This window comes from Phoxinus phoxinus, assembly GCF_949152265.1.
Source record: "Phoxinus phoxinus genome assembly, chromosome: 3".
Taxonomy (NCBI): domain Eukaryota; kingdom Metazoa; phylum Chordata; class Actinopteri; order Cypriniformes; family Leuciscidae; genus Phoxinus; species Phoxinus phoxinus.
In genome coordinates, this window is record NC_136878.1 from 12,169,877 (window position 1) to 12,195,584 (window position 25,708).

Genomic DNA, 25,708 nt, shown 5'->3' on the forward strand with positions numbered 1-25,708 from the left:
AAAACAACCCAGCAGCAGAAGTACATATCTGAAGTATTGCAAACTGCATTGTGAGGCTTTCTTTGTGAGGTAAGTTATTTTTTGTCATATGAGCCAGTGCATCAAACAGAAGTAAGATACACTTCACTATCTGTATTTGGTCATGCAATGAACACTTGTTTTCTGTACTATTTTAAAGAAAGAGAGCCGTAAAGGAATTAAGATGCATGTGACTAATTCTATGCTGCAACAGAACTTACTTAAAAAATTCAGGATCGCAGCATCTTTACAGGTTGTAGATATCAGATATGATACAAAAAAAGAAACATTACATCCTTCTCACTTAAAGATACGATATTGAATCTGCAAGTAATGGACTGACTAATGGTGCTTTTGGCTGCTAAGGTATGTCAAATAATTTACACTTTAGTTTTTATAAATTTAAAGGCATGTATCTGAGGTTGTGGTTAGAGAAATGGCTCCAAATATCTGCTTTGCATATTCAGAGCAAGAGATTGCATGAACTGAATACATTTAAAAAAGAAAAAATTGAACAATTAATAGTTGTCACAGATAGTTCCCCCACCCTCATTATGAGAGGTTTTGATGAAGTGGCTTAAAAAAAGGCTGATTCAATTTTTTTGTGGATGGAGCTTAACTGCCATCAGTTTAAAGAATATCTTTTGCCTTTTAACCATGATAGGAAAGAATGAAAAAAAAAAAAAAAAAAAAAAAAACCGATGACCCGGGACCTGTCGTCAAAATCCCAAAAGTATGAACCCCCCCCCCCCCCCCCCCCCCCCCCCAAAAAAAAACTATGACCCGGGACTTGACCTCTGGTCGTCAAAATCCCAAAAGTGTTAAATATCAGTGCTTAGACCACTAGGCTATAGGGGACAAGTGAAAACAAAAGATTGTTGAGTATTTGAACCTCACTGCTAAGAAAAATGAGAGGGGGGGGGGACAGAATCCGACGGCGAAAAAACAGCTGTCGGAATCCGTTCCCCCACCCTCAATATGAGAGGTTTTGATGAAGTGGCTTAAAAAAAGGCTGATTCAATTTTTTTGTGGATGGAGCTTAACTGCCATCAGTTTAAAGAATATATTTTGCCTTTTAACCATGATAGGAAAGAATGAAAAAAAAAAAAATGGAAAAAAAAAAAGATGACCCGGGACCTGTCGTCAAAATCCCAAAAGTATGAAAACCCCCCCCCCAAAAAAACGATGACCCGGGACTTGAACTCTGCATGGTCGTCAAAATCCCAAAAGTGTTAAATGTCAGTGCTTAGACCACTAGGCTATAGGGGACAAGTGCAAAACAAAAGTTTGTTGAGTATTTGAACCTCACTGCTAAGAAAAATGAGAGGGGGGGGGAGCAGAATCCGACGGCAAAAAAACAGCTGTCGGAATCCGTTCCCCCACCCTCATTATGAGAGGTTTTGATGAAGTGGCTTAAAAAAAGGCTGATTCAATTTTTTTGTGGATGGAGCTTAACTGCCATCAGTTTAAAGAATATCTTTTGCCTTTTAACCATGATAGGAAAGTATGAAAAAAAAAAAACGAAAAAAAAAAAAAACGATGACCCGGGACCTGTCGTCAAAATCCCAAAAGTATGAAAAAACAAACAAAAAAAACGATGACCCGGGACTTGAACTCTGGTCGTCAAAATCCCAAAAGTGTTAGAGGTCAGTGCTTAGACCACTAGGCTATGGGGGACAAGTGCAATACAAAAGTTTGTTAAGTATTTGAACCTCACTGCTAAGAAAAATGAGAGGGGGGGAACAGAATCCGTCGGCAAAAAAACAGCTGTCGGAATCCGTTCCCCCACCCTCATTATGAGAGGTTTTGATGAAGTGGCTTAAAAAAAGGCTGATTCAATTTTTTTGTGGATGGAGCTTAACTGCCACCAGTTTAAAGAATATATTTTGCCTTTTAACCATGATAGGAAAGTATGAAAAAAAAAAAAAAAAAAAAAAAAAAAACGATGACCCGGGACCTGTCGTCAAAATCCCAAAAGTATGAAAAAATAAAAAAACAAAACGATGACCCGGGACTTGAACTCTGGTCGACAAAATCCCAAAAGTGTTAGAGGTCAGTGCTTAGACCACTAGGCTATAGGGGACAAGTGATAACAAAAGTTTGTTGAGTATTTGAACCTCACTGCTAAGAAAAATGAGAGAGGGGGAACAGAATCCGACGGCAAAAAAACAGCTGTCGGAATCCGTTCCCCCACCCTCATTATGAGAGGTTTTGATGAAGTGGCTTAAAAAAAGGCTGATTCAATTTTTTTGTGGATGGAGCTTAACTGCCATCAGTTTAAAGAATATCTTTTGCCTTTTAACCATGATAGGAAAGTATGAAAAAAAAAAAAAAAAAAAAAACGATGACCCGGGACCTGTTGTCAAAATCCCAAAAGTATGAAAAAAACAACAACAAAAAAACGATGACCCAGGACTTGACCTCTGGTCATCAAAATCCCAAAAGTGTTAAATGACAGTGCTTAGACCACTAGGCTATAGGGGACAAGTGCAAAACAAAAGTGTGTTGAGTATTTGAACCTCACTGCTAAGAAAAATGAGAGGGGGGGAACAGAATCCGACGGCAAAAAAACAGCTGTCGGAATCCTTTCCCCCACCCTCATTATGAGAGGTTTTGATGAAGTGGCTTAAAAAAAGGCTGATTCAATTTTTTTGTGGATGGAGCTTAACTGCCACCAGTTTAAAGAATATATTTTGCCTTTTAACCATGATAGGAAAGAATGAAAAAAAAAAAAAAAAAAAAAAAAACCGATGACCCGGGACCTGTCGTCAAAATCCCAAAAGTATGAAACCCCCCCCCCCCTGACTAATGTCAGTGCTTAGACCACTAGGCTATAGGGGACAAGTGCAAAACAAAAGTTTGTTGAGTATTTGAACCTCACTGCTAAGAAAAATGAGAGAGGGGGAACAGAATCCGACGGCAAAAAAACAGCTGTCGGAATCCGTTCCCCCACCCTCATTATGAGAGGTTTTGATGAAGTGGCTTAAAAAAAGGCTGATTCAATTTTTTTGTGGATGGAGCTTAACTGCCATCAGTTTAAAGAATATATTTTGCCTTTTAACCATGATAGGAAAGACTGAAAAAAAAATGAAAAAAAAAAAACGATGACCCGGGACCTGTTGTCAAAATCCCAAAAGTATGAAAAAAACAACAACAAAAAAACGATGACCCAGGACTTGACCTCTGGTCATCAAAATCCCAAAAGTGTTAAATGACAGTGCTTAGACCACTAGGCTATAGGGGACAAGTGCAAAACAAAAGTGTGTTGAGTATTTGAACCTCACTGCTAAGAAAAATGAGAGGGGGGGAACAGAATCCGACGGCAAAAAAACAGCTGTCGGAATCCGTTCCCCCACCCTCATTATGGGAGGTTTTGATGAAGTGGCTTAAAAAAAGGCTGATTCAATTTTTTTGTGGATGGAGCTTAACTGCCATCAGTTTAAAGAATATCTTTTGCCTTTTAACCATGATAGGAAAGTAAGAAAAAAAAAAAAATGAAAAAAAAAAAAACGATGACCCGGGACCTGTCGTCAAAATGCCAAAAGTATGAAAAAATGAAAAAACAAAACGATGACCCGGGACTTGAACTCTGGTCGTCAAAATCCCAAAAGTGTTAAATGTCAGTGCTTAGACCACTAGGCTATAGGGGACAACTAGAAAACAAAAGTTTGTTGAGTATTTGAACCTCACTGCTAAGAAAAATGAGAGGGGGGGGGAGCAGAATCCGACGGCAAAAAAACAGCTGTCGGAATCCGTTCCCCCACCCTCATTATGAGAGGTTTTGATGAAGTGGCTTAAAAAAAGGCTGATTCAATTTTTTTGTGGATGGAGCTTAACTGCCATCAGTTTAAAGAATATCTTTTGCCTTTTAACCATGATAGGAAAGTATGAAAAAAAAAAAACGAAAAAAAAAAAAACAATGACCCGGGACCTGTCGTCAAAATCAAAAAAGTATGAAAAAACAAACAAAAAAAACGATGACCCGGGACTTGAACTCTGGTCGTCAAAATCCCAAAAGTGTTAAATGTCAGTGCTTAGACCACTAGGCTATGGGGGACAAGTGCAATACAAAAGTTTGTTAAGTATTTGAACCTCACTGCTAAGAAAAATGAGAGGGGGGGAACAGAATCCGTCGGCAAAAAAACAGCTGTCGGAATCCGTTCCCCCACCCTCATTATGAGAGGTTTTGATGAAGTGGCTTATAAAAAGGCTGATTCAATTTTTTTGTGGATGGAGCTTAACTGCCACCAGTTTAAAGAATATATTTTGCCTTTTAACCATGATAGGAAAGTATGAAAAAAAAAACAAAAAAAAAAAAAAAACGATGACCCGGGACATGTCGTCAAAATCCCAAAAGTATGAAAAAATAAAAAAACAAAACGATGACCCGGGACTTGAACTCTGGTCGACAAAATCCCAAAAGTGTTAGAGGTCAGTGCTTAGACCACTAGGCTATAGGGGACAAGTGATAACAAAAGTTTGTTGAGTATTTGAACCTCACTGCTAAGAAAAATGAGAGGGGGGGAACAGAATCCGACGGCAAAAAAACAGCTGTCGGAATCCGTTCCCCCACCCTCATTATGAGAGGTTTTGATGAAGTGGCTTAAAAAAAGGCTGATTCAATTTTTTTGTGGATGGAGCTTAACTGCCATCAGTTTAAAGAATATCTTTTGCCTTTTAACCATGATAGGAAAGTATGAAAAAAAAAAAAAAAAAAAAAACGATGACCCGGGACCTGTTGTCAAAATCCCAAAAGTATGAAAAAAACAACAACAAAAAAACGATGACCCAGGACTTGACCTCTGGTCATCAAAATCCCAAAAGTGTTAAATGACAGTGCTTAGACCACTAGGCTATAGGGGACAAGTGCAAAACAAAAGTGTGTTGAGTATTTGAACCTCACTGCTAAGAAAAATGAGAGGGGGGGAACAGAATCCGACGGCAAAAAAACAGCTGTCGGAATCCGTTCCCCCACCCTCATTATGAGAGGTTTTGATGAAGTGGCTTAAAAAAAGGCTGATTCAATTTTTTTGTGGATGGAGCTTAACTGCCATCAGTTTAAAGAATATCTTTTGCCTTTTAACCATGATAGGAAAGTAAGAAAAAAAAAAAAATGAAAAAAAAAAACCCGATGACCCGGGACCTGTCGTCAAAATGCCAAAAGTATGAAAAAAATAAAATAAAAAAACGATGACCCGGGACTTGAACTCTGGTCGTCAAAATCCCAAAAGTGTTAAATCTCAGAGCTTAGACCACTAAGCTATAGGAGACAAGTGCAAAACAAAAGTTTGTTGAGTATTTGAACCTCACTGCTAAGAAAAATGAGAGGGGGGGGGAGCAGAATCCGACGGCAAAAAAACAGCTGTCGGAATCCGTTCCCCCACCCTCATTATGAGAGGTTTTGATGAAGTGGCTTAAAAAAAGGCTGATTCAATTTTTTTGTGGATGGAGCTTAACTGCCATCAGTTTAAAGAATATCTTTTGCCTTTTAACCATGATAGGAAAGTATGAAAAAAAAAAAATGAAAAAAAAAAACGATGACCCGGGACCTGTCGTCAAAATGCCAAAAGTATGAAAAAATGAAAAAACAAAACGATGACCCGGGACTTGAACTCTGGTCGTCAAAATCCCAAAAGTGTTAAATCTCAGTGCTTAGACCACTAGGCTATGGGGGACAACTAGAAAACAAAAGTTTGTTGAGTATTTGAACCTCACTGCTAAGAAAAATGAGAGGGGGGGAACAGAATCCGACGGCAAAAAAACAGCTGTCGGAATCCGTTCCCCCACCCTCATTATGAGAGGTTTTGATGAAGTGGCTTAAAAAAAGGCTGATTCAATTTTTTTGTGGATGGAGCTTAACTGCCATCAGTTTAAAGAATATCTTTTGCCTTTTAACCATGATAGGAAAGTATGAAAAAAAAAAAAAAGACCCGGGACCTGTCGTCAAAATGCCAAAAGTATGAAAAAATAAAAAAACAAAACGATGATCCGGGACTTGAACTCTGGTCGTCAAATTCCCAAAAGTGTTAAATGTCAGTGCTTAGACCACTAGGCTATAGGAGACAAGTGCAAAACAAAAGTTTGTTGAGTATTTGAACCTCACTGCTAAGAAAAATGAGAGGGGGGAACAGAATCCGACGGCAAAAAAACAGCTGTCGGAATCCGTTCCCCCACCCTCATTATGAGAGGTTTTGATGAAGTGGCTTAAAAAAAGGCTGATTCAATTTTTTTTGTGGATGGAGCTTAACTGCCATCAGTTTAAAGAATATCTTTTGCCTTTTAACCATGATAGGAAAGTATAAAAAAAAAAAAAAAAAAAAAAACGATGACCCGGGACCTGTTGTCAAAATCCCAAAAGTATGAAAAAAACAACAACAAAAAAACGATGACCCAGGACTTGACCTCTGGTCATCAAAATCCCAAAAGTGTTAAATGACAGTGCTTAGACCACTAGGCTATAGGGGACAAGTGCAAAACAAAAGTGTGTTGAGTATTTGAACCTCACTGCTAAGAAAAATGAGAGGGGGGGAACAGAATCCGACGGCAAAAAAACAGCTGTCGGAATCCGTTCCCCCACCCTCATTATGAGAGGTTTTGATGAAGTGGCTTAAAAAAAGGCTGATTAAATTTTTTTGTGGATGGAGCTTAACTGCCATCAGTTTAAAGAATATCTTTTGCCTTTTAACCATGATAGGAAAGTAAGAAAAAAAAAAAATGAAAAAAAAAACCCCGATGACCCGGGACCTGTCGTCAAAATGCCAAAAGTATGAAAAAAAAAAAAAAAAAAAACGATGACCCGGGACTTGAACTCTGGTCGTCAAAATCCCAAAAGTGTTAAATCTCAGTGCTTAGACCACTAAGCTATAGGAGACAAGTGCAAAACAAAAGTTTGTTGAGTATTTGAACCTCACTGCCTTTTAACCATGATAGGAAAGTATGAAAAAAAAAAAATGAAAAAAAAAAAACGATGACCCGGGACCTGTCGTCAAAATGCCAAAAGTATGAAAAAATGAAAAAACAAAACGATGACCCGGGACTTGAACTCTGGTCGTCAAAATCCCAAAAGTGTTAAATGTCAGTGCTTAGACCACTAGGCTATGGGGGACAACTAGAAAACAAAAGTTTGTTGAGTATTTGAACCTCACTGCTAAGAAAAATGAGAGGGGGGGAACAGAATCCGACGGCAAAAAAACAGCTGTCGGAATCCGTTCCCCCACCCTCATTATGAGAGGTTTTGATGAAGTGGCTTAAAAAAAGGCTGATTCAATTTTTTTGTGGATGGAGCTTAACTGCCATCAGTTTAAAGAATATCTTTTGCCTTTTAACCATGATAGGAAAGTATGAAAAAAAAAAAAAAGACCCGGGACCTGTCGTCAAAATCCCCAAAGTATGAAAAAATAAAAAAACAAAACGATGATCCGGGACTTGAACTCTGGTCGTCAAATTCCCAAAAGTGTTAAATGTCAGTGCTTAGACCACTAGGCTATGGGAGACAAGTTCAAAGCAAAAGTTTGTTGAGTATTTGAACCTCACTGCTAAGAAAAATGAGAGGGGGGAACAGAATCCGTCGGCAAAAAAACAGCTGTCGGAATCCGTTCCCCCACCCTCATTATGAGAGGTTTTGATGAAGTGGCTTAAAAAAAGGCTGATTCAATTTTTTTGTGGATGGAGCTTAACTGCCATCAGTTTAAAGAATATCTTTTGCCTTTTAACCATGATAGGAAAGTATGAAAAAAAAAAAAAAAAAAAAAAAAAGACCCGGGACCTGTCGTCAAAATCCCCAAAGTATGAAAAAATAAAAAAACAAAACGATGATTCGGGAGTTGAACTCTGGTCGTCAAAATCCCAAAAGTGTTAAATTTCAGTGCTTAGACCACTAGGCTATAGGGGACAAGTGCAAAACAAAAGTGTGTTGAGTATTTGAACCTCACTGCTAAGAAAAATGAGAGGGGGGGGGGAACAGAATCCGACGGCAAAAAAACAGCTGTCGGAATCCTTTCCCCCACCCTCATTATGAGAGGTTTTGATGAAGTGGCTTAAAAAAAGGCTGATTCAATTTTTTTGTGGATGGAGCTTAACTGCCATCAGTTTAAAGAATATTTTTTGCCTTTTAACCATGATAGGAAAGTATGAAAAAAAAAAAATGAAAAAAAAAAAACCGATGACCCGGGACCTGTCGTCAAAATCCCAAAAGTATGAAAAAACAAACAAAAAAAACGATGACCCGGGACTTGAACTCTGGTCGTCAAAATCCCAAAAGTGTTAAATGTCAGTGCTTAGACCACTAGGCTATAGGGGACAAGTGCAATACAAAAGTTTGTTAAGTATTTGAACCTCACTGCTAAGAAAAATGAGAGGGGGGGGGAGCAGAATCCGACGGCAAAAAAACAGCTGTCGGAATCCGTTCCCCCACCCTCATTATGAAAGGTTTTGATGAAGTGGCTTAAAAAAAGGCTGATTCAATTTTTTTGTGGATGGAGCTTAACTGCCATCAGTTTAAAGAATATCTTTTGCCTTTTAACCATGATAGGAAAGTATGAAGAAAAAAAAAAAAGACCCGGGACCTGTCGTCAAAATCCCCAAAGTATGAAAAAATAAAAAAACAAAACGATGATCCGGGACTTGAACTCTGGTCGTCAAATTCCCAAAAGTGTTAAATGTCAGTGCTTAGACCACTAGGCTATGGGAGACAAGTGCAAAACAAAAGTTTGTTGAGTATTTGAACCTCACTGCTAAGAAAAATGAGAGGGGGGAACAGAATCCGACGGCAAAAAAACAGCTGTCGGAATCCGTTCCCCCACCCTCATTATGAGAGGTTTTGATGAAGTGGCTTAAAAAAAGGCTGATTCAATTTTTTTGTGGATGGAGCTTAACTGCCACCAGTTTAAAGAATATATTTTGCCTTTTAACCATGATAGGAAAGTATGAAAAAAAAAACCGATGACCCGGGACCTGTCGTCAAAATCCCCAAAGTATGAAAAAATAAAAAAACAAAACGATGACCCGGGACTTGAAACTCTCGTCGTCAAAATCCCAAAAGTGTTAGAGGTCAGTGCTTAGACCACTAGGCTATAGGGGACAAGTGAAAACAAAAGTTTGTTGAGTATTTGAACCTCACTGCTAAGAAAAATGAGAGGGGGGGAACAGAATCCGACGGCAAAAAAACAGCTGTCGGAATCCGTTCCCCCACCCTCATTATGAGAGGTTTTGATGAAGTGGCTTAAAAAAAGGCTGATTCAATTTTTTTGTGGATGGAGCTTAACTGCCATCAGTTTAAATAATATCTTTTGCCTTTTAACCATGATAGGAAAGTATGAAAAAAAAAAAATGAAAAAAAAAACCGATGACCCGGGACCTGTCGTCAAAATCCCCAAAGTATGAAAAAATAAAAAAACAAAACGATGATCCGGGACTTGAACTCTGGTCGTCAAATTCCCAAAAGTGTTAAATTTCAGTGCTTAGACCACTAGGCTATAAGGGACAAGTGGAAAACAAAAGTTTGTTGAGTATTTGAACCTCACTGCTAAGAAAAATGAGAGAGGGGGAACAGAATCCGACGGCAAAAAAACAGCTGTCGGAATCCGTTCCCCCACCCTCATTATGAAAGGTTTTGATGAAGTGGCTTAAAAAAAGGCTGATTCAATTTTTTTGTGGATGGAGCTTAACTGCCATCAGTTTAAAGAATATCTTTTGCCTTTTAACCATGATAGGAAAGTATGAAAAAAACAAACAAAAAAAAACCGATGACCCGGGACCTGTTGTCAAAATCCCAAAAGTATGAAAAAAACAACAACAAAAAAACGATGACCCAGGACTTGACCTCTGGTCATCAAAATCCCAAAAGTGTTAAATGACAGTGCTTAGACCACTAGGCTATAGGGGACAAGTGCAAAACAAAAGTTTGTTGAGCATTTGAACCTCACTGCTAAGAAAAATGAGAGGGGGGGGGGAGCAGAATCCGACGGCAAAAAAACAGCTGTCGGAATCCGTTCCCCCACCCTCATTATGAGAGGTTTTGATGAAGTGGCTTAAAAAAAGGCTGATTCAATTTTTTTGTGGATGGAGCTTAACTGCCATCAGTTTAAAGAATATCTTTTGCCTTTTAACCATGATAGGAAAGAATGAAAAAAAAAAAAAAAAAAAAAACCGATGACCCGGGACCTGTCGTCAAAATCCCAAAAGTATGAAAAAAAACCCCCCAAAAAAACGATGACCCGGGACTTGAACTCTGGTCGTCAAAATCCCAAAAGTGTTAAATGTCAGTGATTAGACCACTAGGCTATAGGGGACAACTAGAAAAAAAAAGTTTGTTGAGTATTTGAACCTCACTGCTAAGAAAAATGAGAGGGGGGGAACAGAATCCGTCGGCAAAAAAACAGCTGTCGGAATCCGTTCCCCCACCCTCATTATGAGAGGTTTTGATGAAGTGGCTTAAAAAAAGGCTGATTCAATTTTTTTGTGGATGGAGCTTAACTGCCATCAGTTTAAAGAATATCTTTTGCCTTTTAACCATGATAGGAAAGTATGAAAAAAACAAAAAAAAAACAATGACCCGGGACCTGTCGTCAAAATCCCAAAATTATGAAAAAAAAAAAAAAAAAAAAAAAACGATAACCCGGGACTTGAACTCTAGTCGTCAAAATCCCAAAAGTGTTAAATATCAGTGATTAGACCACTAGGCTATAGGGGACAAGTGCAAAACAAAAGTTTGTTGAGTATTTGAACCTCACTGCTAAGAAAAATGAGAGGGGGGGGGAGCAGAATCCGACGGCAAAAAAACAGCTGTCGGAATCCGTTCCCCCACCCTCATTATGAGAGGTTTTGATGAAGTGGCTTAAAAAAAGGCTGATTCAATTTTTTTGTGGATGGAGCTTAACTGCCATCAGTTTAAAGAATATCTTTTGCCTTTTAACCATGATAGGAAAGAATGAAAAAAAAAAAAAAAAAAAAAACCGATGACCCGGGACCTGTCGTCAAAATCCCAAAAGTATGAAAAAAAACCCCCCAAAAAAACGATGACCCGGGACTTGAACTCTGGTCGTCAAAATCCCAAAAGTGTTAAATGTCAGTGATTAGACCACTAGGCTATAGGGGACAACTAGAAAAAAAAAGTTTGTTGAGTATTTGAACCTCACTGCTAAGAAAAATGAGAGGGGGGGAACAGAATCCGTCGGCAAAAAAACAGCTGTCGGAATCCGTTCCCCCACCCTCATTATGAGAGGTTTTGATGAAGTGGCTTAAAAAAAGGCTGATTCAATTTTTTTGTGGATGGAGCTTAACTGCCATCAGTTTAAAGAATATCTTTTGCCTTTTAACCATGATAGGAAAGTATGAAAAAAACAAAAAAAAAACAATGACCCGGGACCTGTCGTCAAAATCCCAAAATTATGAAAAAAAAAAAAAAAAAAAAAAACGATAACCCGGGACTTGAACTCTAGTCGTCAAAATCCCAAAAGTGTTAAATATCAGTGATTAGACCACTAGGCTATAGGGGACAAGTGCAAAACAAAAGTGTGTTGAGTATTTGAACCTCACTGCTAAGAAAAATGAGAGGGGGGGGGAACAGAATCCGACGGCAAAAAAACAGCTGTCGGAATCCGTTCCCCCACCCTCATTATGAGAGGTTTTGATGAAGTGGCTTAAAAAAAGGCTGATTCAATTTTTTTGTGGATGGAGCTTAACTGCCATCAGTTTAAAGAATACATTTTGCCTTTTAACCATGATAAAGAATGAAAAAAAAAAAAAAAAAAAAAACGATGACCCGGGACCTGTCGTCAAAATCCCAAAAGTATGAAAAAAACAAACCAAAAAAACGATGACCCGGGACTTGAACTCTGGTCGTCAAAATCCCAAAAGTGTTAAATATCAGTGCTTAGACCACTAGGGTATAGGGGACAACTAGAAAACAAAAGTTTGTTGAGTATTTGAACCTCACTGCTAAGAAAAATGAGAGGGGGGGGGAACAGAATCCGACGGCAAAAAAACAGCTGTCGGAATCCGTTCCCCCACCCTCATTATGAGAGGTTTTGATGAAGTGGCTTAAAAAAAGGCTGATTAAATTTTTTTGTGGATGGAGCTTAACTGCCATCAGTTTAAAGAATATCTTTTGCCTTTTAACCATGATAGGAAAGTATGAAAAAAAAAAAAAAAAAAACAATGACCCGGGACCTGTCGTCAAAATCCCAAAAGTATGAAAAAATAAAAAAACTAAGGTCTTTCGGGCGGCCATGGTGGAGACGACCAGGGCGAAGACGACCACTTGGGCGACCACGGCAGAAGAACAGAACCCGGCTCAGGAACAGCAACAGACACCGGCTCAGGAACAGCAACAGACACCGGCTCAGGAACAGCAACAGACACCGGCTCAAGAACAGCAACAGACCCCACCGGCTCAGGAACAGCAACAGACCCCACCGGCTCAGGAACAGCAACAGACACCACCGGCTCAGGAACAGCAACAGACACCACCGGCTCAAGAACTGGAACAGATACCACCGGCTCAGGAACTGGAACAGACACCACCGGCTCAGGAACTGGAACAGACACCACCGGCTCAGGAACTGGAACAGACACCACCGGCTCAGGAACTGGAACAGACTCAGGCTCGGCAGATGTGACGTGAAGCTCAGGCTCGGCAGACGTGACGTGAAGCTCAGGCTCGGCAGACGTGACGTAAAGCTCAGGCTCAGCAGACGTGACGTGAAGCTCAGGCTCGGCAGACGTGACGTGAAGCTCAGGCTCGGCAGACGTGACGTGAAGCTCAGGCTCGGCAGACGTGACGTGAAGCTCAGGCTCGGCAGACGTGACGTGAAGCTCAGGCTCGGCAGACGTGACGTGAAGCTCAGGCTCGGCAGACGTGACGTGAAGCTCAGGCTCGGCAGACGTGACGTGAAGCTCAGGCTCGGCAGACGTGACGTAAAGCTCAGGCTCAGCAGACGTGACGTGAAGCTCAGGCTCGGCAGACGTGACGTGAAGCTCAGGCTCGGCAGACGTGACGTGAAGCTCAGGCTCGGCAGACGTGACGTGAAGCTCAGGCTCGGCAGACGTGACGTGAAGCTCAGGCTCGGCAGACGTGACGTGAAGCTCAGGCTCGGCAGACGTGACGTGAAGCTCAGGCTCGGCAGACGTGATGTGAACAGTCTCTGGATCGGCCGATGTGAACTGAACAGTCTCTGGATCCGAAAATTGCCTGTTGAATATCATAGGTTGTATTTTTAAACAGTTTGAATATTTTGGAAGTGAAATATGAAAGGTGAATATGGATTATTGAACTTTGAATAATGAAAATGTGTTTGAAATGTTTTGAATTGAAATATTCACAGCTTAAATATTCAACCATGTTGAATTTGAGCCAATAAAAAAATGCAAGTCCTAAAAATACAATGCATTAAAATGCAAGCATGGTTAATGCAATGCATATTTTTTTCCAAGTAGTGCAATTCAACAGGCTTTTTGTTTCAAAAACATTTGTCATTAATTTACTTCCATACTGGAAGGCGTCCTTAAGCCGTTGAAAGGATTCAGAAGCTTTGTAGGTAAAGGACAGAGACTTGGGCCGGCCTTTGAGGGAGGAAGTCATGGGTGAACTGATGAGACTGTAGTTGTGAATGAATCTGCGGTAAAGCCCTTATGTGCTGTTAGGGATGTTTTCATCCACTATGGGGTATTTTTGAGTCTTAATTTGGCCATAACAGCAAATGGAATGATTTTTTGTGACAAATCTTATTTTGACACATATTTTGGGGAAATGCTTTGAAATTTTTCAAAAACTCAACAGTACACTGTGGGCAAATTCACTACCCTTTCGTTATGTTCGTGGCTGAAAACAGCCACTACTTTAAACTGCTGTAAAAATGTATCAGATAAAAAATAAATCCTTTTTTTTTTTTTTTTTGCATTAATCAACCTCAGTCCTGATCAAAACTACTAAAATAAAAAAAATAAAAATCAGGATTTTAACTCTTTAATTGCCAAATTCATAAATGTCACTGATTTGGAGGGGAAAAAACACGAAATGACTTATTTTCAATATAAAATGTGATTGTGGCCGGAATTTTTTATTTAACCTTTTATCAGAGTCTTGGACATGTCAAAGATTAGAAACAACATTGGTTTTGATGCATTGTTAGTTTTTGTGCAGCATCAGATTAACCTTTTCTCCCTCATTTACTGTCCATGGCTGTTTTTGCCCAATTCACTTCCATTATAACCACATTTTTTTATTTCAAAGCCATGACACCATATATAATCATGCATTTTTGATTGTTGGTGGTTTTCCCTTTTGGGAAGAGGTAAAATTTTTAATTTTTACTGTTGATAACCAGGTGGCACCATTAACCCTTTAGATAGGCCTGTGCAAAAAAATAAGCTAGTTTCTGGCTAAAATTATAGGCGCTACGCAGGTCCAACATCGAGAAGATACGGGCTCCTTTTAGTTGTTCCAGAGCAGCGGGGACCAGAGGTAGGGGATAGCCGAACTTGACAGTCTGTGATTTGAGGTGGTGGTAGTCAATGCACGGCCTCGAACCCCGTCCTTCTTGGCAACGAAGAAGAAGCTGGAAGCGGCAGGGGACGTGGATGGACGAATAAACTGTTGTTGAAGAACTTCCTCTGCATACTCCTCCATGGCCTTCTGCTCCGGGATGGACAAGGGATATACCCTACCCTTAGGTAAGGTGGCCCCAGGTAGCAGGTCGATAGCACAGTACCATGGCCGATGAGGTGGTAATTTGGTAGCCAGTTTTTTACTGAAGACATCCTGGAACGCCCGGTAAACTGACGGAATTTCAACCTTGTGAGTGATTTCTGGACTTTCCACGGGACAGATGTTGATAACATGACCTTCTTTACCACAGTACAGGCATAAACGATGTTGGATTCTGCTTTGACGCTCCGTTTGGGTCAGGTGATAACTGTCGATTTGCATAGGTTCTGGTGGAGGAATGACAGACGGTGTTGTGGGCGGAGGACATACAGCGGAGGAAGAGCTGATGCAGGCGGTTAGGCATTGAGAGATGCGGATGGTCTTCTGTATGAAACTCTCCAATCCCATTGAGTCACCTCCCCGTTGAATGTCGCTAGTCGGGCCATGGGACTGGCAGAGGCAGCGGACGGTACGGGTGATGCCAGAAGAAGAGATGGATGAGCAGCGTGATGAACAGTATGTTGCGCATGATCATAGGTAACTAAACCTATGCGTGTGAACTCGACAATCGACTACTTTGGACTTCGACTGAAAACAGGAAGTAAATACAGGTATGTGCGCTGGCTGATATAACATCATTTTTATTAATATCTTTCACATCTACTGCAGTCAGATTCACTCGTGTTCACTCTGAAGGAATCACTCAACATGGCTGGGCACTTGTATGACACATCAAGGATGATAAGAGAAATAAAAGCAGGTTTAAAATTAGACCCCATTGAAGTCAATAGGGTGCAAATTTTAAAAAGAGGATAACTCAGATTTTTGTCGTTGTTCTCTGTATTGACAGCACTCCAAATTTACAAAAAATTGAGCTCAATGTTAAAATTGACCGGAGTTCTCCTTTAAGCTCAGAAACATGTAGGCATGTAAATGAACAGGATGCAAACAGGTTGAAGCCTAACATGATGTAATTAAAGAGCTAAAGTTAAGCCAATCTTCAGGGAGAGATTAAAAGGTATCTTACATGATGGTGTCAACAGTTATCTTTGGCCATTTTAATCTTTTGAACTTGGATTTTTGTAATACAGTTCCTATAATTTTATGATAGTTGTACATGGTGAAATTAATAAGATAAATCAATCAACCTATACACAAAGCATCACAGAATTCATTAAATCCATACTTACTGATACTTACTATGTGCTGTTGTTTTCTCACCAAAATGATGGCACTTCCTGGAGGATGATGTCACTGAGGAATTCGATTTTTTAAAAGTTTTTATAAAAATGTTAAGCTTTACATTTTATAAGTGATATTGAATACAAGAAAACCCTATAAAATAATTGCATATTAGACAATACTCAAAAGAATATTCAAGAATGATTTGAAAAATAAAAGTAAAACACCTGGGATTTTTCTATGTAAATTACTTTAAATTATCCTTTAATTATTTTATTGAGATAAAAGAAAACTTTTATTATTGTCATGAGGCTATTTAATTTAAATGATTATTAATGTCTTTACGGGCTGTAACCTTCTCTTACTCAGGCTGATCTCATCACTGAATTACGTCATTTCACTGTAGATGGCCAAATCTTTTTTTTATTTATGAATCTGTTTCTCCAAAACTAGAAGAACAAAATCAAGAAGTGAAAGTAGGGGATCTTGTTGATGAGGAAAACAAAAACAGTTTGAGAAGTGTTTTGTGGAAGTACAGCATGTGCAGTCATGCACAAAATTGCTCAAGAGAAGGATAGGACTTTATAAATGCAAAAGCGACACAGTTGTCAGATGTCAAGTGGGTGCTGGTGAGGTAATGCTGGAGACACTGTTTCTCGGCTGAAACAGGTGAGAGACTGCTGGTTATTTATAAGACTTTTGAAAATTTACTCCAAACCACATTGAAGTGTTTACCTTTGAACGTTTCTGTGCACAGAGGTACTTCACTGTAAAAAAAATTCTAACCTCCCCAACTAAAAATTTTCTAGTGACTGGTTACATCTAAATTTTTCAGTTGGCCCAAGTGAAATTCTGCACATTTTATTTTATCAATTTGCAGAATTTCACTTGGGCCAATTGAAAAATTTAGATGTGACCAGTCACTAGAAGAGTCTAGAATGTTTTACAGTGTTGTAATTATTATAATATTTATATATTATATAATATTGAATCTATTTTGATTTACAAATGACAAGATTTTCTGAATTGTATTTATTCAGTTAAAATTTTCTCTCAAATAATTTTTTGCTAATCTAATTTATATTTATTTTTTACAAGTTGACAAAATTAATTTTGAAATGAATAATGCAATATGATTTACTAAGGTTTGCGGTAGTCAATTTGTGAAAATTGCCAGTCTCATGCTAATTTACCCTGTTTAGTAAATCTGGTCCTATATATTTTGTATTTAGTTTTGCACTGTACAAAAAAAGAAATCGTAATTTTCTGCCGTGACACTATCCGTTAAGTTTATGGATATTTAATTTAATCAAATTCAGAAAGAGCTTTATTGCCAAGTATGTTTGCCTACACAAGGACTTTGTTTTGGTGACAGAAGAAGCTTCCAGTAAACAGAGACAACAACATATAGATATAAAATGAAAAATAAAGATATGTCTATGTGCTTTATTCAAATTGAATAGAATTAACAGGGAATGTAATAAGAAAAATTAAATATTTGAAATTAAATTTAATTAAATTACATTGAACTTTTAGGTTGAAATGACATTGCTGATCAATATTAATATGGGAACAGTGACTGTGATATTACTGATCTTAATACTTAAATAACAATTTAACTAACAAAATATCTTTTTGTTGTCTGCTTTCAGGGAATCAACGTAAATTACAATGGATTCAACAGATTTTCAATTTAACTATGATTCAATTGATTATGAAAATTACACAGATCATAACTACAGTAATATAAATTATGATGGAGTTCCTTCCCACACGACAGTCCACACCAAATGTTTCACTCAAGTTCTTTGCCTGTTGTTGCTGGTGATCAATGTGATCATCTGTTTGCTGGGCCTTGGAGGAAATGCGGTGGTTATCTGGATTGCAGGGTTTGGCATGAAGAAGTCGGTCAATACTACCTGGTACTTGAGCCTGGCTCTATCTGACTTCATATTCTGTGCCTGTTTGCCTTTTAACATTGCCTACAGTGTCACCGCGGACTGGATCTTTGGCCTCTTCATGTGCAAGTTCACGTCCTTTGTCATGTTCCTCAACATGTTCAGCAGCATCTTCCTCCTCGTCATCATCAGCATGGATCGCTGCATCGCCGTCATGTTTCCTGTTTGGGCACAGAATCATCGCACTATCGGAAAAGCCTCTGTGTTAATTGTACTCGCATGGATCATCTCTGCAGCTTTAAGTATCCCATCTATTGTATTCCGTGATGTCCAGAATCACCTAGGCACAAACCGATGCATGAACAACTACACGTCCAGCCAGTATAGTCACAAAATCATTGCAACAAGCCGCTTTGTTTTTGGATTTGTGATGCCTTTCATCCTCATTATCTTTTGTTATACTGTCATCATCCTGAGACTGAGAGCCACCCAGATGGCAAAGTCCAACAAACCGTTTAAAATTATGACGGCTCTCATTCTGACCTTCTTCCTGTGCTGGCTGCCGTACCACACATTTGTGCTAATCGAACAAAACGAAACCTTCAACACTGAGGTGATTACTCTCGGACTGACCATTGGCACAACTGTTGCTGCTGCTAACAGCTTCTTAAACCCTGTTTTGTACGTCTTCATGGGCAATGACTTCAGGAAGAAGTTCCGGAGCTCCATCTTATCAAAGATCGAGAATGCTATTGGAGAAGATGGCCGAACGATCAGTCGCTACCTCTCTCGCTCTAGCTCGGTGGATGCCAGGGCATCTACTCATATCTGAAGAATAAACTGGAAGTACTTTATTTTGCATTAGAGCTGTCGATTTAATGCAGGGGTGTCAAACTTAATTCCTGGAGGGCCACTGTCCTGCAGAGTTTAGTTCCAGCCATAATTAAATGCACCAACTAATCAAGGTCTTTAGGATTACTAGAAACTTTTAGTCAGGTGTTTTGGAGCTTGACATTTGATTAATGCATTTATTTAGTATGATTAATTGTAAAAACAAAAACAAAAAAAACTATAAGGGCCAGATTCTCTAACAGCTCGTGCCAGCCCTTAACTACAGTACTTTAGCGATGAAAAGGCATGGACACAGTTATTTTTGCTGCTGACCTTATTGCATATGCATTTGTAAGAATTTCTCCTTCAAAAACTATGGATTGAGAGTTTTTAAATGAATAATGCAATATGATTTACTAAGGTTTGCGGTAGTCAATTTGTGAAAATTGCCAGTCTCATGCTAATTTACCCTGTTTAGTAAATCTGTTCCTATATATTTTGTATTTAGTTTTGCACTGTACAAAAAAAGAAATCGTAATTTTCTGCCATGACACTATCCGTTAAGTTTATGGATATTTCATTTAATCAAATTCAGAAAGAGCTTTATTGCCAAGTATGTTTGCCCACACAAGGACTTTGTTTTGGTGACAGAAGAAGCTTCCAGTAAACAGAGACAACAACATATAGATATAAAATGAAAAATAAAGATATGTCTATGTGCTTTATTCAAATTGAATAGAGTTAACAGGAAATGTAATAAGAAGAATTAAATACTTGAAATAAGAAATAGATATAAGTGATATTGCACATATTATCATTGCACAGTGGGGAGAACATGTAACTGTCCATGAGGTAGAAGAAACTTTTCTTCCCTGGGGGAAAACACTTTTCTCTTGCCTGGTTTTTCTGGTGCTCTTTAGCGCTGGCCAGAAGGCAAATGTTCAAAGAGAATGTGGCTTGGGTGTGAGAGATCCAGGGTGATTTTCTGACCCTTTTTCTCACTCTGCATGTATACAGTTCTTGGAGGGTGGGCAGGGGAGCACCAATAATCCTCTCTGTAGTCTTCTTATGACGGATTTTGTAGTTGAGCAAAACTAGACAGTTAATGAAGTACTGCATCAGCAGCGCCTGTGAGCAAGTTGAACTTCCTGAGCTGGCAAAGGAAGTACAACCTCTACTGGGCTTTTTTTTTTTTCACTATGGAGTCAATGTGATTGTCACACTGAAGGTCCTGAGAGATGATTTAACCCTAACAACAAAATATAATGCTATGCATAATTTTGAATTCAGCTAAAACATATGTGAAGAATCAACATGGGAAATGTAACAGTATTTTATTTAACAACTGCTTTGGTCAGATATTTTTTGTTGTTGCAGCACATTTTAAGATGAAGTGTCAAAGTCATTTGTATAGACGGAATGTAATAACCATTCCTGTGTGAACGAAGCATAAGGACAGACCAACATAATTTTAGGCCAGTCATATGCCTATTGTACATTACACGGAAATAAACAATATACTGACTTCTGACACCACCATCACATGCACAATACAAATGGATTCCTGATGTAAGCAAGTATTCTTTAATCTTTATAACCACTTGTATAATGACTTAACTGAACTTTTCTGTGACTAATAAAGACCCTTGTTTGACTGCAATTAATGTGCTGCATGTGCGCTTCACAACATACCCCACTTCAGCATCCTCCCACAATGTTAAAGACAGCTGAGTTTGTCTCGTGTTGGCCTGTTCACTGAAATGATGCTACATTCTCGAGGTTTAACCTCAAGCCAGCCTATCGCTAACTATCAGATAAACAGTGACGTTTTGAATAGGGTACTGGTGTGGCCGTCAGTAGTCTCAGTTCTCAGAATTTTTTTTTGCATCTTACAGAGGAACTTGGTGTTAAGATATTTGGCCGGTAGTCTTTCTCATCAGATGAGAAAACAACCCAGCAGCAGAAGTACATATCTGAAGCATTGCAAACGGCATTGTGAGGCTTTCTTTGTGAGGTAAGTTATTTTTTGTCATATGAGCCAGTGCACAAGGCCGCCTTAATGCACGGGCTTACCTGGGCTGAAGCCCAGGGGCCTCGCAAGTTTAGGGGCCTCCGATGGTCGGTGTTTTTTTTTTTTTTTTTTTTTTTCTCTTTTTTTTTTTCTTTTTTTTTTTCTCGTGTTCAAGGCTCTAAAGCTATTATCTGAATGTCTATAGTTGCTTACAATGTTAGTCAGACTGACAGCTCCCCCGTGACAGGTGAAGTGACAGCTCACCACCAGGGGTGGTCTCCCTTCCTGCGCTACTGGGTGTGTCCGTGTCATTAATTTAGTCGGAAGTTTGAGAGCGGTGATCAGAAAAGAAAAAATGAGTCGGAAGTTTGAGAGCGGTGCCCAGAAAAGAAAACTCCTTATTAAGGAGTTGCGCGAAAAATGTCTGCTAAAGAGCATCCCAAAGCTCACCGGATTTTTTAAACCAGCTTCTAGTGCTAGTGAAGATGCATCCAGCACCAGAGAAACATCGCTTCACACACCGGAGGGAGCGGAGGAGGTGCAGGCCGCGCCCGCCGCGCAGGTGGACGAGGAACAGCAGGGGACTGCCAGCAGCATCAATAGAGGGGAGGAGGAGCGGGGTGCGGGTGAGTCTCAGAGAGAGGACCAGGCCGCAAACCAGTCAGATGATATAACAGTGACCCGGGCCGCTGGGGAAATAATATTGACCCACAAGTGCGGGCTTATTGGGCGAAAATGGGACCGAAGGTCTGTCAAAATAAAAATGCAGACGTGTCAGCATCGGAACGCAAATATAAACAGCAGAGAAGATTTTTCTCAAAAATGCATTTCAAACGCAAACTCAGTAATGGAGAGTTTGTGCCCAGAGAATGGCTCTGTTATTCACCATCAGTAGGTAGTGTGTTTTGTTTTGCATGCAAACTATTTGGCCAGAACACGGAGAAATCAGCATTTGTGAGTGGGGGTTATTTTGACTGGAAACATGCAAATGATCGTTATCAGTTATCAGTTATTAATGTTTGTGCAGACACTTCTAAAAGTACGAAAACACTTCTATTAGAAGTACGAAAGCACTTCTAAAAAGGTAAGAAAGTACTGTATTTATAGCTTGTGCTGTTGTGCAGGTTTTAAATTGTTGTGGTTGTGCATTGTTTTAAGAGAAATTAACATTTATACTGCAAACCTTCTATAAATGTTGCTCAGTTTTTATCTTCTTGATACCTGGCCAAAAGTGGTTTGGCCGTGTTGGTGTTGCTATCCACGGTGCTGAAATGAGTGTGTTTGTGTCTGTGCAGGTGCATGTCCAACGCATTCTCATCCTTGGGCGTCATATACTGTCTACATCCAACGCACATGGCACCCTTTAGCGTCAATATGACACGCACAGAGCTTTGTTCGGTTATGGTTGGTTTTAGGTCTGGGGTAGGGTTAGGGTTAGACCGCTAGGAGGCGCCTTCTGGCCCATATCTATCTGCGTCTCATATTAAAGGGTGCCATGTGCGTTGGATGTAGACGATATGTCAAAAGCGTCAGTATATGACCAAAAGGCCCGCTGAGGTCAGAGAAGAGGCTCCTACATTTATCTGTTGCTGTTATCAGTTATATCAGTTCAGACAGGTTGAGTATGTTTGTGCAGACAGGTGATGGTTGGTGATGATGTTTTTCATAATAGTGTTTAAAATCACACATTTTGGTTTTCGTCAACGTAAGTTGCTTTGTTGATAAATAAAGTGTCTTGTGTTTATGCTCAAGAGGGCTCAGTGATATTTTAATAACAACATTATGGTGTTTTCTGGCTCAAAGAAGGAAAACTCACTGTTGTTGCCAGGTCTTGAAAGAAACTAATGCATTTTATGATGTAGATTACACCATTTTAAAACGAGACTAAATTGAGTGGATGGCGGGGGGATTTGGGGGGCCTACAAAACCTCTCAGCCCCAGGGCCTCCCATTAGGTTAAGGCGGCCTTGCCAGTGCATCAAACAGAAGTAAGATACACTTCACTATCTGTATTTGGTCATGCAATGAACACTTGTTTTCTGTACTATTCTAAAAAAAGAGAGCCGTAAAAGAATTAATATGACTAATTCTATGCTGCAACAGAACTTACTTTAAAAATTCAGGATCGCAGCATCTTTACAGGTTGTAGATATAAGATATGATACAAAAAAAGAAACATTACATCCTTCTCACTTAACAAAGATATTAATATTTTTATACATTAAATATACATATATATACATAAAGATATACATAATTTTTACATGTTGAAGTTTCAAAGTGAGTTGCATTTAAAATTCAAATGCGAATAACATGCCTCTTGTGTAAATTGTGGTTCTGTGTGGTTTAAACATTGAAATAGCTTTTTAAGTAATTTTAAATTATGCTTTTTTTTATTTTAAATAATAAAAAATTAAGCAATTTCCTTCATACAAATAACCCTTCGGAGGTCATTTAAAGTCACAAGGATAAACAGAAAAGTGTAAGAAGTTTACATGAAAAAAAATAAGGGAAGTGATGAAAATTCTGGAGGCGATGTGCTTTTTATTGGCCTGCAGTTTTGCCTGTCAGAAAAGGACTGATTAAAAATAACCCAGTCTCTGTAATATCCCCCCCAAGTAACCTGATAGAGGTGTAAAGTCCTGGTTCAGAAAGTAAGTCCTTCTCAGTATTTTGTTCCAATCATTATTAACACAGTTTTTCAGCCAGGAGGTAGAATAGTGAAATCAGCTGGCAGTTCATGGGTGGAATAAACATATGGCAGGACTTTTACTTTCTGACCCGTGGACTTACTGTATGCAAAATTAAATGCAAAATGGCTTTAATTTAAATATATTTGGATAAATTGCCTGTTGTTCTCATTGCAGAATTCTACTTCCTATTCAGTTCTAACAAGGCATAATGAATTCAACTCCAACTCCAGAACCAGAAACCTATGACTACGGTGATCATTTGCATGAGATCAAAAATCACTCAAAAAAACTTTCTGTGGATTTAGATGCTGGATACTGCAGGGAAGCAGCATGTGTAATCACAGTTATTTTTAATGTGATCATATTCCTGCTTGGCATCGTTGGAAATGGTGCTGTGATCTGGATTACTGGTTTTAAGATGAAGAAGTCTGTGAACACCACCTGGTACCTGAGTCTGGCTTTGTCTGACTTCATTTTCTGCGCTACTCTCCCTTTCCTCATTAGCTATATAGTTACTGACAGCTGGATTTTTGGGCTCTTCATGTGCAAGTTCACCTCTTTTGTCATGACCCTCAATATGTACAGCAGCATTTTCATCCTGGTCATCATTAGTGTGGATCGCTGCATCACAGTCAAGTTTCCTGTCTGGGCCCAAAATCAACGCACTGCAAAGAAAGCTTCTTTAGTTGTTGTGATGGCTTGGTTCGTGTCTGTTTTGCTTAGCATTCCATCTGTCAAATTCAGAGATATTGTAAACAAATCATCAACAGTCAAATGTTATAGCAACTATGAGCATCACCACAGAACCGTTGTGTTCATGCGCTTTACTTTTGGGTTTTTAATTCCATTCCTGACCATTTCCGCCTGTTACATCATCCTGATCTGTAAACTTAGAGCAAACCAAATGTCCAAATCCACCAAGCCCTACAAGATCATGACATTACTGATTACAACTTTTTTTATCTGTTGGTTGCCATTTCACATTGTATCTATTATAGAGTTGGACAAATCTGAGTTTGATCATGTCTTTCACACAGCCCAACAAATATCTGCAACTCTTGCCACTGCAAACAGCTTTATAAACCCATTCCTCTATGCGTTCATGGCCAAGGATTTGAAGAAGAAATGCTATTCCTTTCTGTCAAAGATTGAGAGCGCTATTGATGAGGAGACCCGAAGCGCTTTCCAAAGAACTTCCATTACCAATTCTGTGGATAACAGACTTTCCACTGCTATCTGAAATTTGAAAAACAATTCTTGGACAAAATATATTTCTCTTTATTCTCTTCCATTCTCTTCTGACTGCATGCTGGCCTGTAGAAAAGACTGAACATTAACACGTTTTACAATTGTTTGTCTGTTGCATGTTGGAGTTCAGAAATAAGTAACACAGCTGAAAGGTCAAGAATAATTTAAGTTTCTACAAAAGTTTTGTATATTAAAATGCCATTTTGCTTAATGATTTTGCAGAATTCTATTCTAACAATTAAATCTTTACTGTTTTTATCTTATCGTTTGTGGTGCATGTGTCATGCAGATAGCACATTACATTAACAACAACCACAGAGAACTGAACACAACCAGGATTATAAATACACAGGAGGTAAAAAGAGAGATCCATTAGACATGGGTGGCGATAATCAGTAACTAAGGGTATGTTTACACAACAATGATGTAGCTACTAAAAATGCATTTTTGCATTTTTCATGTTCGAACGAAAACGTTGTCAAAATGATCCCAGTTCTCACGGATCCGTGAAAATGCCCTAGTGAAATTTTTTTTTATTAATTTTTCTTGTATTTGAAATATATTCCCTTTTTTAATAGTACATTGCAAATATTCTAACATGGTACTATTTTAAAATATCTATAATTATTAGCATCATGCTTGTACCTATTTTCACAATACAACTTTTAACACACTTTAAAATAATTGCACTTTAATATATTTTCTACAAATATATTTAAAAATATATACTTTAAGGAAAATTCTGTTTATTTTTTAAAATTGTATTTATTTGCACTTTATTAAAAATATATTTTAGGTATATTTTAACTGTATGCTGGAAATGATCATTGTTACAATGCATTGACAGAATACTTTCAAAATACATAGTATACAGTATTTTTGTACAAAGTATATAAATACACTTAAAGTTATGCTTTACTACAATTTAATTACAACTAAAATATAGTACAAAATTAGTTGTTTCAAAATAGCACACTTCAAGTCTACTGATAATTAGTCTGGCTGCAAGTATACTTAGATTTTTTTTTTCACTAGAGAAAAAAACTCTTATTCTGCTGCCAGGCCAGTAGTTTGCGATGTCACTTTGTAAATAAACATTATGGGCCCTATCTTGCACCCAGCGCAATTGACTTTGAACACCGACGCATGTATCATTCCTATTTTGCACCCGCGCACAGCGGACT

At 38.7% G+C, this 25,708-nt stretch overlaps 2 protein-coding genes across 3 annotated transcripts; both read left to right on the forward strand.

Annotated features, from left to right (window-relative positions):
* Positions 1 to 24,780, forward strand: LOC306995826 (chemerin-like receptor 1). 2 transcript variants are annotated; one of them, XM_079607754.1, is made up of 3 exons: positions 1 to 69; positions 20,469 to 20,587; positions 23,451 to 24,780. In XM_079607754.1, exon 3 carries the CDS (start codon positions 23,485 to 23,487, stop codon positions 24,514 to 24,516), a length of 1,032 nt encoding a protein of 343 aa, XP_079463880.1. In that variant the 5' UTR covers positions 1 to 69; positions 20,469 to 20,587; positions 23,451 to 23,484; the 3' UTR covers positions 24,517 to 24,780. The 2 variants fall into 2 exon arrangements, with proteins under 2 accessions (XP_079463880.1, XP_079463879.1); XM_079607753.1 differs by lacking the exon at positions 1 to 69 and having other exon boundaries at positions 20,438 to 20,587.
* Positions 16,385 to 20,231, forward strand: LOC306995822 (chemerin-like receptor 1). The gene is made up of 2 exons (XM_079607749.1): positions 16,385 to 16,513; positions 17,497 to 20,231. The coding sequence occupies exon 2, from the start codon at positions 17,516 to 17,518 to the stop codon at positions 18,572 to 18,574; it is 1,059 nt and encodes a 352-aa protein (XP_079463875.1). The 5' UTR covers positions 16,385 to 16,513; positions 17,497 to 17,515; the 3' UTR covers positions 18,575 to 20,231.
* Positions 24,781 to 25,708: the final 928 nt, after the last annotated feature.